Source organism: Sinocyclocheilus anshuiensis, unplaced genomic scaffold, assembly GCF_001515605.1.
Source record: "Sinocyclocheilus anshuiensis isolate Anshui unplaced genomic scaffold, SAMN03320099.WGS_v1.1 scaffold392, whole genome shotgun sequence".
In the NCBI taxonomy this organism is placed as follows: Eukaryota; Metazoa; Chordata; class Actinopteri; order Cypriniformes; family Cyprinidae; genus Sinocyclocheilus; species Sinocyclocheilus anshuiensis.
Genome location: NW_015557091.1, coordinates 2,799,298 through 2,811,761, shown reverse-complemented (window position 1 = coordinate 2,811,761; position 12,464 = coordinate 2,799,298). Strand labels below are relative to the sequence as shown.

General features: G+C 35.0%; 1 protein-coding gene across 1 annotated transcript; it reads right to left on the bottom strand.

Moving 5' to 3' along the window:
• Window positions 1-317: 317 nt before the first annotated feature.
• On the bottom strand, window positions 318-5,909 carry LOC107677316 (carbonic anhydrase 2-like). Its single transcript, XM_016472193.1, has 7 exons — window positions 5,741-5,909; window positions 4,688-4,885; window positions 3,862-3,980; window positions 3,676-3,768; window positions 3,095-3,157; window positions 2,835-2,990; window positions 318-928 (listed from the first exon to the last, which is right to left on the bottom strand). The coding sequence occupies exons 1-7, from the start codon at window positions 5,772-5,774 to the stop codon at window positions 809-811; spliced, it is 783 nt and encodes a 260-aa protein (XP_016327679.1). The 5' UTR covers window positions 5,775-5,909; the 3' UTR covers window positions 318-808.
• Window positions 5,910-12,464: the final 6,555 nt, after the last annotated feature.

Genomic DNA, 12,464 nt, shown 5'->3' with positions numbered 1-12,464 from the left:
TAAATAATTTAAATAAATTAAAAAAACATTTTTTTTTTTAATGTTTACATTTTTTAAATCAAATTCACTTGATTGTTTTTTACATTTGAGTGCAAAAATAAAAAAACTGTTAAAACAAAATTAGAAATTAAGATATTCTTCAATGGCATGTTTTTTTTTTTTTACTTTTTTACTTTTTCCCCCCTTTTCTTGTGATATGAAATCCTGTGGCTGAAACAGAATATGGCGCTAGCAATGCCAAGGTCATGGGCTCGATTCCCAAGGAATGCATGAACTAATTGAAAAAAATGTATAACATGAATGCAATGTAAGTCATTTTGGATAAAAACATCTGCCAAATGCATAAATGTAAGTATAATATTGCGGGCCAAATCAAAGGTCATCACGGGCCAACTGGGTCCAGATTTGGGCATCTCTGCTCTAGAGCAATACAAATATACTTAAATACCCCATTTACATATTAAATACCCCATGTATATATTACTTCTTTTGTCTGTTTGTGTATCACAAGTACATCAGAGCATCATACAAAATTGGCACCATATTATAAATCCAAATAATTCAAGCATTTGCACTAATGAAGCAACGAAGGAGAAAGAGAGAGGGACAGTACAAACACGTTTCCCTGCATAGCCTCTTTACTCTCCAAACAGCACATGTGGTCTGCTGGACAGCTGGCAGGTTGCCCAGCATCACTGCATGGAGGGTGAAGGTGCTTTGAGGCCCTTGGCCCGGGGCCCCGCGCTTGCATATCCTGCTAAAGAAGGGAGGGAAGGGGAGGAACAGGGAGGTGGGGGCGGGGGGTCCTTCATTTGAAAGATGCATGGACCTCACGACCTTTCAGAGGCTGAGGAGGGCGATAGTTGTTCACCATACAGCAGGCCTCCACATTCTCTGCAGTAAAAAGCAGAGATCGGAATTTTTTCATCTGTGGAGGAAGAGATAGAAAGAGAAATACTCTCAGCATCTGTTTTCATTTTTCAGCTTTTTTCAGTTTTCAGTATCTGTTACTATTTATTTAATAGAACTGACACTGAACTGACTAATATTGAACTGACTTGGGTTGCATTGAACTGAACTGAATCAACAATGAACTGACTCGGGCTGAATTGAACTGAACTGAATCAACAATGAACTGACTCGGGCTGAATTGAACTGAACTGAATCAACAATGAACTGACTCGAGCTGAATTGAATCAACAATGAACTGACTCGAGCTGCATTGAACTGAACTGAATCAACAATGAACTGACTCGGGCTGAATTGAACTGAACTGAATCAACATTGAACTGACGCGGGTTGCATTGAACTGAACTGGATCAACACTGAATTGACTAAAGCTGAATTTCACTGAATTGAATGAACACTGAACTGACTGAATAATAACATTCTGTAGAGGTGCTTATCACTGAACTTAAACTTGTTTCACAGTTGAAGAACTTCACAGTTAATGAACTGAAATGAATCAACACTGAACTGACTTGAGCTGAATAATAACACCATCTTCTTTTTAGTGCTGCTTTACAGCAGAATTTGAATGATTAATATTTTCCTCTTTATTACTGTAAAGCTGCTTTGAATCGATCTGTATGGTATAAAGCAATATATAATTAATGGTGATTTGACTAGACTATTTATTGGGGAAATGCTTGTAGTTAAACAAACTCATTTTCATTAATTCTCACATTTTGTACCGAATATCATGCCAAGTTATTTTTGTATTCATGAAGTCAATAATTCAACAGGCAGCTAGGAAATGAGGCATGCCACCTGAGGATATGTACACATTACCAGCCTTGAACCAAAGTTGCTATGTAAACATTCGACAGGGTCGTGTTCATTTCACATAAGGGCTAGATGCCGCAGAGGCTGAATGGAGAAGAAAATACAACTGACTATGAGTAGAAAGTTTGGTACATTTGTTTACTATTTCCTCAGATGAGGGCAAATGTCTAAATAAGACTAAAAGACCAAATAAACAATAATGTAAATCATAATTGGATGTTTTTTTTGCTTGACTGCATGCATTTGGGTAGGTGACATGATGTTTTAAGTATGATTGCAGTATATATAATACAGTTTATGTATATTAATTCATTCATATTAATTGCAATTAATTAATGCAGTTTCTAAACTGCAGGACTAATTATACACTACCGTTCAAAAGTCTGGCGTCTGTGCGGTTTTTAATGTTTTTGAAAAGTTGTCTTAATGCTCAACAAAAATGTAATAATGTAATTTTAAATATATATTTCAACATACTTAATCATAAATCTTTCTAATATGCTGATTTGCTGCTCAAGAAACATTTATTATTATTATCATCAGTGTTTTTAAGTACCCATGATTTTTTTTATTAAATATAAATTTCAAAAGAACAGCATTTATTTAAAATAAAAATCTTTTGGAAAAATTGTTACTGTCACTTTTGACCGATTCAGTTGTTCTTTGCTAAATAGCAGTATAGATTTATTGAAAAAAGAGAGAGAAAATCTTGCTGAGCCCAAACTTTTGAAAAAAGTAAAATAAAATTTCATGTTCACATTTTGTTTACTACCCATTTGCAAATCCTACTCAAATAGGACTAGTTTACCCTAAGGAGGTTATTTAAATTTGTGTTTCATAGACGTAATTTGTGAATTTAATCCTGATCAAATTAACAAACCTGTGTTTTTTATGAGTCAACAAGGTGTTATTTGCTCTGCTTTAGGATTATTAAGATGCACATCCAAATCTCTAGTATGCGAGATACCACACTTCACTATTAAGCATTTGACTTGTAAATTCCACATCTATGCTTGTATTACTGGTATAAATTGTGTCATGAGCAGGACCTGCTCCGCGCTGATGCTGATTGACTGCTTGCAGACGATCCATGTGACACTCTCGAGCAGAGGAGGGGTGGTCAGAGACCCCAGGTATGTCCAGTAATCCAGAGACTCTGGGAGTAGGACAGTTGGGTCAAAGTTTGTGAATGAGGTCTGCTTTCCCTGCAAGATAACACACAAATGGACCATGAATGAAGCAGAATTGATTTCAATATTTGGCATGAAGTACAAATGATAACAAAATGTAATTGAATTGGTAGACATGCCTTGCACTTGATAGCATCCATAGCATCCAGAACCTTCTGAAGATTAGGATTCTCTGCTCCATTCTGGTGGAAAAAAAAACAACAATTTTTAATTCTGAATTTTGATTCTAAACTAAAAATGTGTGGGACAAATGTAAGATTTAACCTAATTTAATTTTTTCTTCAACCTAACTTGAAAATATGCAGGATGAATGTGACTAAAGTACAGTATTTCATTTCATTTAATTTCATTTCATTATTTTATTTATTTATTTATTTATTGATTGATATTTTATTTTTTATTTTTTGCCAAAATATCATGGAAAAAGTGATGAAACTATTTAGTGAATTCATCTCTGTATTTGCTGAGTGGTTAGTAAATAGGGCCTAAAAATCAAAGACTTAATACTAATTTTAAAAGACTGTGACTAAGACACAATATCTTATTTTATTTAAATGTTTTATTTTAGTTTGTTTTTGTGCAAAAATGTTAGTAAATAGGTCCTAAAAACATAAGACTTCATTCTAATTTAAATTTTTAGTGAATTCGTCCCAGTGTTTGCATAAAAATAGGCCCTAAATATGTACAACTGCACACAGACCTCTAGAAAAACTCCGACCACAGCAAGACCATCAGGCTTACTGGCTGCTTCCCCAAAGCTGGGATATTCTGTGTTCCAGTGGACCAGATGGAGCTAAAGATGAAATTATCAGGAACATTAATGCTTAATTATAAAAGAAAACATCTTACGTCTTAATTTTCCCAGTATGCTCAGAGAGCATAATACCTCGGCTGGGTAGCATTTCCCATCGACTGTGTGCTCGGAGCCCTTGTCGTCACTGGCTCCCCAGTGGAAGTGGAACTGCTTGAGTCTGTATTTGCCTGAGATTGGGCCTTCCGTCAGAGCTAATGCGGGAAAACACAGATAAAATTATATGTGATGTCAAAGTCTGTTACATGCGGTGTATACAGTAGGTTACAATTGTTAAACAGGCTAAACATGGTTAAACTTGCTACACAGGTTACATCTACTGACTCTGTCAAAGTTCACATGAATCACACTTGTAACAAACCATTCACTGCTTGGCAGCTTAAGTGCATTTTTTTGTTTGTGAACACGTGTTTGATTTCCCACAATTCTAAGCAAAAGTAGCTGTCACAGAGGACGAGATAGCTGAAGGGTCAAGGTGTTATTTTCTGATATTTTCACACATAGGCTTTACACCTGCTTAGACATGCAATAAAATAAACTATAACCTATAAATAAGCATAACCTATAAAAACTGTGTGCAAACTATCTATTTAAAGACTTTTAAACACTCTAGTACAGCATACTATTGTAAACTAATGTTTAACTATGTAGTTAGAGAACAAAAGCCAACTTTTGAAATGCTTTCCAATGCACATTCAGTAGTATGCAGCTATATTCAGCAGTAATTATGTGGGATTGCATTAGTGTCAGACGCAGCCTCATTATTAAATAACTTTTCTTTCTAAATATTATCTACATTGCCACTTCAGTCGTTTCAAGAACCCTCTGCCTAAGTAAAGCTAATGATTAATACAAGAATAGACGTGGCTTATTATAAAATATTAACAAAGAGGTCACAAACTTGAGCTGTCGTCATCATCGGCGAAGGTCACTTGGAAAGAGTGTCCATTATTCAGGATGTCCAGTGAAGTGGAGGGGTCATACTGCAGTTTAAGCGGTTTCAGTGATTCGTCATAAGATGCTCCAGCGGTTTGAATGTCTATTGGAGACTGGCGAGGTCCATTAGCAATGGGGAAGTTTTCACACCATTTGTCGGGTCCTGCAGTGGAAGGTGATACGGAGGGTAAACAATATGCATCTGGGACAAAAATACATTTACAGGACATTCAATTTGATTTTAAATACCAAATTCTGCACATTTGAGCAGGGCTATCACTAGCGTAGGCATCCCTCCAATATTTAGATTATGTATATTTTTCAATGGATTCTTTTAAAAATACAACAGTTGCTGAATATCCCTACATCCTTGCCTTTAAGGCAAAATAAAATAAAAATAATATTATATATGCCTTTATGTTCAAAATAAGCATGCATCTGAGACACCTGCGTGTACAAAAAAAGAGAAACTAATGATATCTTTTTAAATAAATAATATACAAATATATTTATGTGCATTTAAAGTATGCATTTGAATTGCAGTGTCCAAGGTATTTTCTGCATTTGGGATTAAATAAAAATCCACAATTATGTGAAGAAGAAAAAAATATCCTTACATCACTGCCTTTAAGAATAATAATAATTATTATATTAAATATTTTATGTGCATTTTAAGGGCAAGAAAAAATGCATTTTAATTGCACAGTGTCTACACGGTGTCTATTGCACAGGTATTCTCTGTATTTGGTATGAAATGAAAATCCACATTCGTGTGAAGAAAAAAGTATCTGACACTAAAATGCTAATTTATATGCATAGTTATGCATGTAATATACGTAAAATCTGTACATTTTGCACTTGTCATTGGTAGTGCTGGCTGTGCAGCAGCCAAGGTGAACATGTCTTAGTTGCAAAGAGGGCAAATGCAGATAACGAGGCAAAAAAAAGACATATATTTACATAGCCTATGAAATCACACATGAATTATTTAAATCATAATTACATGGGGAGGTCATACCGTTATGGTCTGCATATCCCCATCCGTTAGACATTATGACAGCTGCGCAGCAAGAATCTTCAAGTGTCCTGAAGCAGTATCAGTGTCCTCTGACAGATGAGCTGGAGGTTTATATAGCGGCTCTCTGGACGCTGTTTACCCACATGACCGTATATTAAGTGTGATCAGCAGCAGGAGGAGCTACAGAGAGATCGATAATGCGCGCTCTCCGTCTCTCCGTCTCTCTCTCTCTCTCGCTCTCTCTCTCTCTCTCGGAATGCGGGATCTCATCGGTGGGAATCTTCTGCTTTGATCTACTGCTATATGTGATTATACGTATACGTTCTGTGATTGCGTAATCAGATACTTGTGGCGCTGGTTCTAATGACAACGAGTGCAGTAATGATTCATCACTCTAGCAGAACGAATGAATAGTGGTTTTGCGCAACACTCCGCTACTTTAGCTGGTGTTTGACGCTTTACAAAGAAAGATCTCATGACTGAAGACAGATATATGGAAATATATATTTTTTAAAACTGGCTGCCTTACTCAAATGATGAATGTAGTACTGGCAACATATTGCATTTAGGCTATGTACGTGTGTATATCACAAAACACCCACAGACACACTAATAATAGCCAGTGTACTTTGTGTAAAGTTATTATTAGCATATTATAATTGTGATTACTATTCATTATAGGCTCAAGAATAAAAAATATGCTATAAAATATGAACTAAATTTGTAGATTGTAATATTAATATGGAAGAATACAGTTAAAATAGCTTGTAATTTCTGTAAATATTGAAAATAATGCTATTTTATTCGTGTAGTATTTTAGTATTTTAATTAGCGTGAATATTATTTGTAAAGGCATATGCATATATAAAGTTACGAATGTTCTGAATTTGTAAAGCTCTTTATCAACGTACTTGAATCTGAACTTGCTATATAAAGGGATTGATTTCCATCTGGTGGTCGAGAGTCGAAGCTACTATCAACCACGAAATTTCTAATATTTGAACAAACGAGCCTGTTTTATGAAGAAGGGCCAAATGTAGCCTGCATATTTGCCTCGTAAGTATATGTGTAGACCAAATATGAATTCATGTATTTTTTTATGTAGGCTATACATAGCCTATATATGTGTGTGTGTACATTTTTGCTAAATATTTAATAAAGTTAATTTAATAGCTGATTGCATCGATTATTCTTATAAATAATGCATCCATATAAATTTATTCTAGATATTTTTGAATTGTATATATCTGAACCTTGATTGGAATCTTAAACAAATGTAAGTGTGAATTCACTAATGCAGAATTGCAGAGTTAAATGGACAAATAAAGTGCAAATTCTCAATACTTTGTTCCAACATGTTTATCTCAATAAGTAGTGACCAGTGATCTATAATCGAGAATATTTATATAGCCTAGATCAGAGGTAGTGACCTTATTTCAAGTTTTCGCCTACTCTCCACACCACTAGATGGCGCGGATGAACTTGTACAGTGAAGGAAAAGCACAGAAGTCACAGCATTTCATTCATTGACATTGAGTTGAACTGTCATCAGAAAGTCTACAGGACAAATATGGCCAAAAATAAACAGAGAGGCAAAAAGCAGCAGAAGGTCACGTCAAGTCAAGTTTATTTGTACAGCGCTTTTCACGATACAAATCATTGCAAAGCAACTTTACAGCAAATTAAGTTTCTACAATATTTAGTGGTAGCTTATCAGTGGTGACTGTCAGTTAATGTACATATGGCAGAAATGTACAGAAAAATCCATTTAAGACGTAATAAAACAGACGATGAACACTATTAACAGCAATTATTATATGATGCAATCAAACTTATAGCAAAATGTGGTAGTTCTGTATGAACTAGAACTAGCTTTTCTGCATCAGAAACCGGTAACATGTTTTGTAACTTGGCAATGTTTCTAATCGAACGCAGCACTAAGATCAAGTAAAACTAGCAATGAGATACAGCCTTGGTCTGACGCAAGAAGCAAGTCATTTGTAATTTTAACAAGTGCAGTTTCTGTGCTATGGTGGGGCCTGAAACCTGACTGAAATTCTTCATAGAGATCATTTTTTTGCAGGAAGGAGCGCAATGTATTTTTGAAAGAATGTATTTCAGGTTGCGACTAAACAGTCAAAACCCAAGACCAAAGCGAAACCCGTCAAGACCTCCCTGAAACATCTGAGTTCAAGTTTTGTTTACATCAGTAGTGCACCATTTAGGACTGAACACAGTTTCAGAGATTTTGAATATAAATAAGCTGATATTCTTCCCGCAGATAAACACTTTGAGAAATGAAAAAGTGGAAAGCTTAAATCAGATGTTCACAGAAGTACAGCGAGATGTAAAAAGTATATCAAAATCAACATCCAGTGAACCCAAAAAGGACAGAAAGTGAGTGTTTTTTCTTGCTTTTTTCCCCCTTATTTGTAGCTTTAAATTTGATAACTATATAACAGTGACGTTTGGCAGTAATGTACTAATAATAATCACAATGTTCAAATACATTGATACATACAACTTTACTTTTTGTAAAATGTTTTGCATAAAGTGTTTTTGTGCTTTGTCTCTAAATGTCACTGTCATGTTTTGCGATCAAACGCAGTGACATTTCATGCCTCGTGTCCAAATACATTTTGTACTGTACATACTTTGTGTGGACCGTCATATCTCGGGTAAACTGTATATTTCAGGTGGTCAGAGAAGCTCCGCAGGAAGCTGTCAGTGTGGATAATGCTGCACAGCTTTTCTCTCAACTCTAGAAGACCATTTTAACATGCAGAAAATGGACTAATCACAGACACTTCATACCTAAATCCTCTAACAAAAACAGTTCATAATGACTGCTGATCATCAAAATCAACTACATGATTTCTATTGCCCTCGTTGGACTGTTTTTTTTTTTTTTTTAAGTGCATGCAGTGTATGCTGCTAATCACCCAACCAAGCTTAATGTCCAGAAAATACATTAGAAAATTTCCTAGAGCACTGAATTTTTGGATTTGAATATTGTATGCGTTTGCTGAAGCATAAAGAATAAAGTCATTAGAGACTGAATTCTATCGGAGCTGTTTTGTAATGAGTGTTTCTTCTGTTATATTGAGTCAGCTGTAACAGGCTTCATACTGTATAATACAGTAGTACTCAACATTGATTAATGTCAGACTTTCAAAATCCTTCTTCACTTGAATTAAGATTATAATTATAATGAAATTATCATTTCATTTTAAAGCAAAGCCACCACAAAGCACCTCTTTTTACTTTGAGATAGTTCTGAGGTTAAATACAGTTTTAAAATCATAAGATATAGTTTAGTAGTTACACAAACCCAAATAGGAAATAAAACAGTTATCAAATAAACGTGTCCTATTCTGTGTCTTAAACTCCTGAAACATTGGTGTCTTATTTAAGAGCAGTCAGTGCAATTTGGGAAAGAAATAAATCAAATCTGTAAGTGTGTGCAAATATTCAGATGTAACCCGCTTTGTAATCTTTAACATTTTCAGAAGTAACTAATTAAATTACAATTTTTTTCTGTAATAGATTACAGTTACATTTATTAAATTACGTAATTCTATGACATGTAAGTAGTTACTCCCCAACACTGCTTACAGGTTTTTGGAAACACAGCATGGTAGTTCTCGCACAAATTAAAATTGTGTAATTTACTTATCCTTATGTTGTTCCAAACCCTATATTAAAATGGAACCCATGATTAAAATGGAATTCATTTTCATTTTCGAGCAGTGGTTCTCCTTTCATTCCTAAATTTGTCTTGAGTCCTTTATAGTGCTGGATTATGATCACAGAAAAAAGAACACGAGTTTGAGAACAAATAAAATGGATGATCGAGATTTATTTGTGTATGTGTATTATATAGATTGTTTTATTCAGCAAGGATGCATTACATTTATTAAAAGTAAAGCTCTTTATAAAAGATTTCTGTTTTGTATAAATGCGGTTTTAAACTTTCTATTTGTCAAAAATCTTGAAAAAAAAATTAATCATGTTTTCCACAAAAATATGAAGCAACACAATTGTTTTTAATAATGATAATAAGAAAAAATGTTTCATTAACACCATATCAGCATATTAGAATGATATCTGAAGAATCGTGTGACAATGAAGACTGGAGTAATGATGCTGAAAATTTAGCTTATAGAAAACAGAAACCCGTTATTTTAAAGTGTGATAATGATATTGTTCTTTTAATCAAATAAATTCAGTCTTGGTTAGCATAAAATACTTGTTTCAAAAATATTTAAAAAGAATCTTGCCAACCCCAAATCTTTGATAGTGTATATTTTATTTGAAGCTTTTTGTGTTTGAGAGAGGCTCTTTTAATGTGAATATTCCACATTTATTTCCAATGTGCTGTGATAACAGCTCAAGACCACTAGAGGCCAGACATGTATAATAACAGCAAGACTGCAGATCACCAGACAAATACTTATTTTTCTCCTATTCACTTAAATATATCTAAATGTAATACATTTTTCTCAATAAACAGGCATTTGTATGTGAATGTGTTTTGAACTAGTGTTCATCTGTGGCTGGCACAATGAAGAAGTGTTCAAGAAAAACAAACATGCTTATAATACACACACATTTTTGCAGCGTGGCTTTACGCTTACATTGTATGTTTAAACCTTTCTCTAGTCTGATAGTATGAGTGTTCACTGGCGCGCAAATGCCGTCCTGACAGTATCAGGGTTTAAGCAGAACATTTGTGGGTGTTGAGATTCATTCAATCTGCCACTGAGCTTTTAACTGAAAACTTGAATGCATAAATATATCAAACCTTTAAGAAGGATGAAAATAATGAGTTGCTCTCTCATTGTGTAACATTATTATCCACAGTAGCAAAATACCTCACTATTAAGCTATAAAGTGAGCTTAATATCCATAGCTAGAGCATAATGCAAAGCACCCCCCAAAAGCTATTTTTTGACATATTCATGAATAATAAAAGTTTGCATGCACTGATTTGTGCAAATTTAGCTGTATATATGTCTCATACGTCACTCAAAATTTAGTCACCATTTTTTTATGTGCTAGGATCCATATTTTGTGCTTGGCTTTTTCAGCAGCTCTTTAGTTGTCTCTTGGAACAGCTGGAGGTTTTTCATAAGGCAGTGAAAAGCATAAATATATAATTTGACTGGCAAATCAGCAGCATCTCTTCAATACATGTTGTTCATCTTTTGCAAAGTCGGTTCTGCAGAAAAACAGATGATTGCTTTCTAAGCACAATAACAAACAGTTGTCGAGCACTAGGTGGCCAAATCTTCCTCAAACAGGAATTGGGGATTTGCTCCGAGGGTCAGGAGAGGAGTTAGGTGTGTGTGAGGTGGGGTGAAAATCCACACACAAACGGTTTCTCCACAGCTGTCAAGCATTCTTCTTCTGATCTCCCTGATGCTTTGCAGTGAGATTCTGACCTCTGCACAATCTAGCACAGCATAAAACTCGAGTCTAACACACTCAAACACGCACACACTCTTCACAGAACTAATGTGTTAGACTGTTCTTTGGCTCAGTCTCGTGCTCATTTGTCACATACCCACAGATGATATAATTTCCAGACGCCTGTTTATGTGGGAAAGGGTTTTATGTGAGAAAGTAAATGGATCTTTACAAGCAGACTTTCCTAACCGAAGGGAGCTGTCAGCAATTATTGGCATTCTCAGCATTATCTAGGTCTCTCTGGTAATTTCCTGTTTATGTGGGAAAGGGTTTTATATGGGAAAGTAAATGGATCTTTACAAGCAGACTTTCCTAACCGAAGGGAGCTGTCAGCAATTTGGCTCTGCATTAGTGTGGCGAAGCTCAGCATTATCTAGGTCTCTCTGGTAATTTCAGCATTACTGATACTGTGTGATGGAAAGCACTTAGAATTCCACGCACCGCTGTTGTTGCCGCCTGCAAAACCTCCTAGAGTTCTTCAAAACGGGTCAGATCAGCCACAAACAGTGAGGTCGAGCTGGTATTGACGCAGTCCCCTAGAAACCAGAGCTGGATAAAGAGTCAATCAATGTTAATTCCTCAGTAGTGCTTTGAAGTGCCCTGTATTGGCAATGAGATACACGTTCAGTTCTGGTGTAGTAGACTGCAGTACCTGATATAAATACTTGTATTTATCTCAGATCAGTTGTGATCCAGCTGCTTACTGGTTAAGATACTTGTAAGATAGCAACTCAAGGGGGTGATTTTTCAATATCTCTTTGGTAAACATTAAACATGTAGTAACATTTGAAAAAAATTATTGGGGAAAAATTGTTCATTGTGGTGGAAATTACTATGAGACAGTCGGTGCATCCGAAATAGAGTATAAGTAGGTACTAGTACTACATTTGAATTTGAATTTACTTCACGATGTTAAAAAAGTATGTTCTGTATGAATATGGTATGAATGAAATTGAATCTGGGAATCTCGATTCAATGTCAGTAGATATGTATATATAAGGGGACACAAATCTTCTGTTGTTGAATACAGCTGAATGCCTTTTTTAGCACAATTTTAAACTTTTCTTGGGTTAAATTCAGTATTTGCTTGTTTTCATTAATATTCACTTATGTGTACACTCTAAAAAAAATGCTGGGTTAAAAAGGGACAAACCCAACTATTGGGTTGTTTTGACCCATTGGCTGGGTTGTTTTGAACCCAAACGCTGGGGCAAAACAACCCAATAGCTGGGTCAAAAAAAAAAAAAAAAAACTG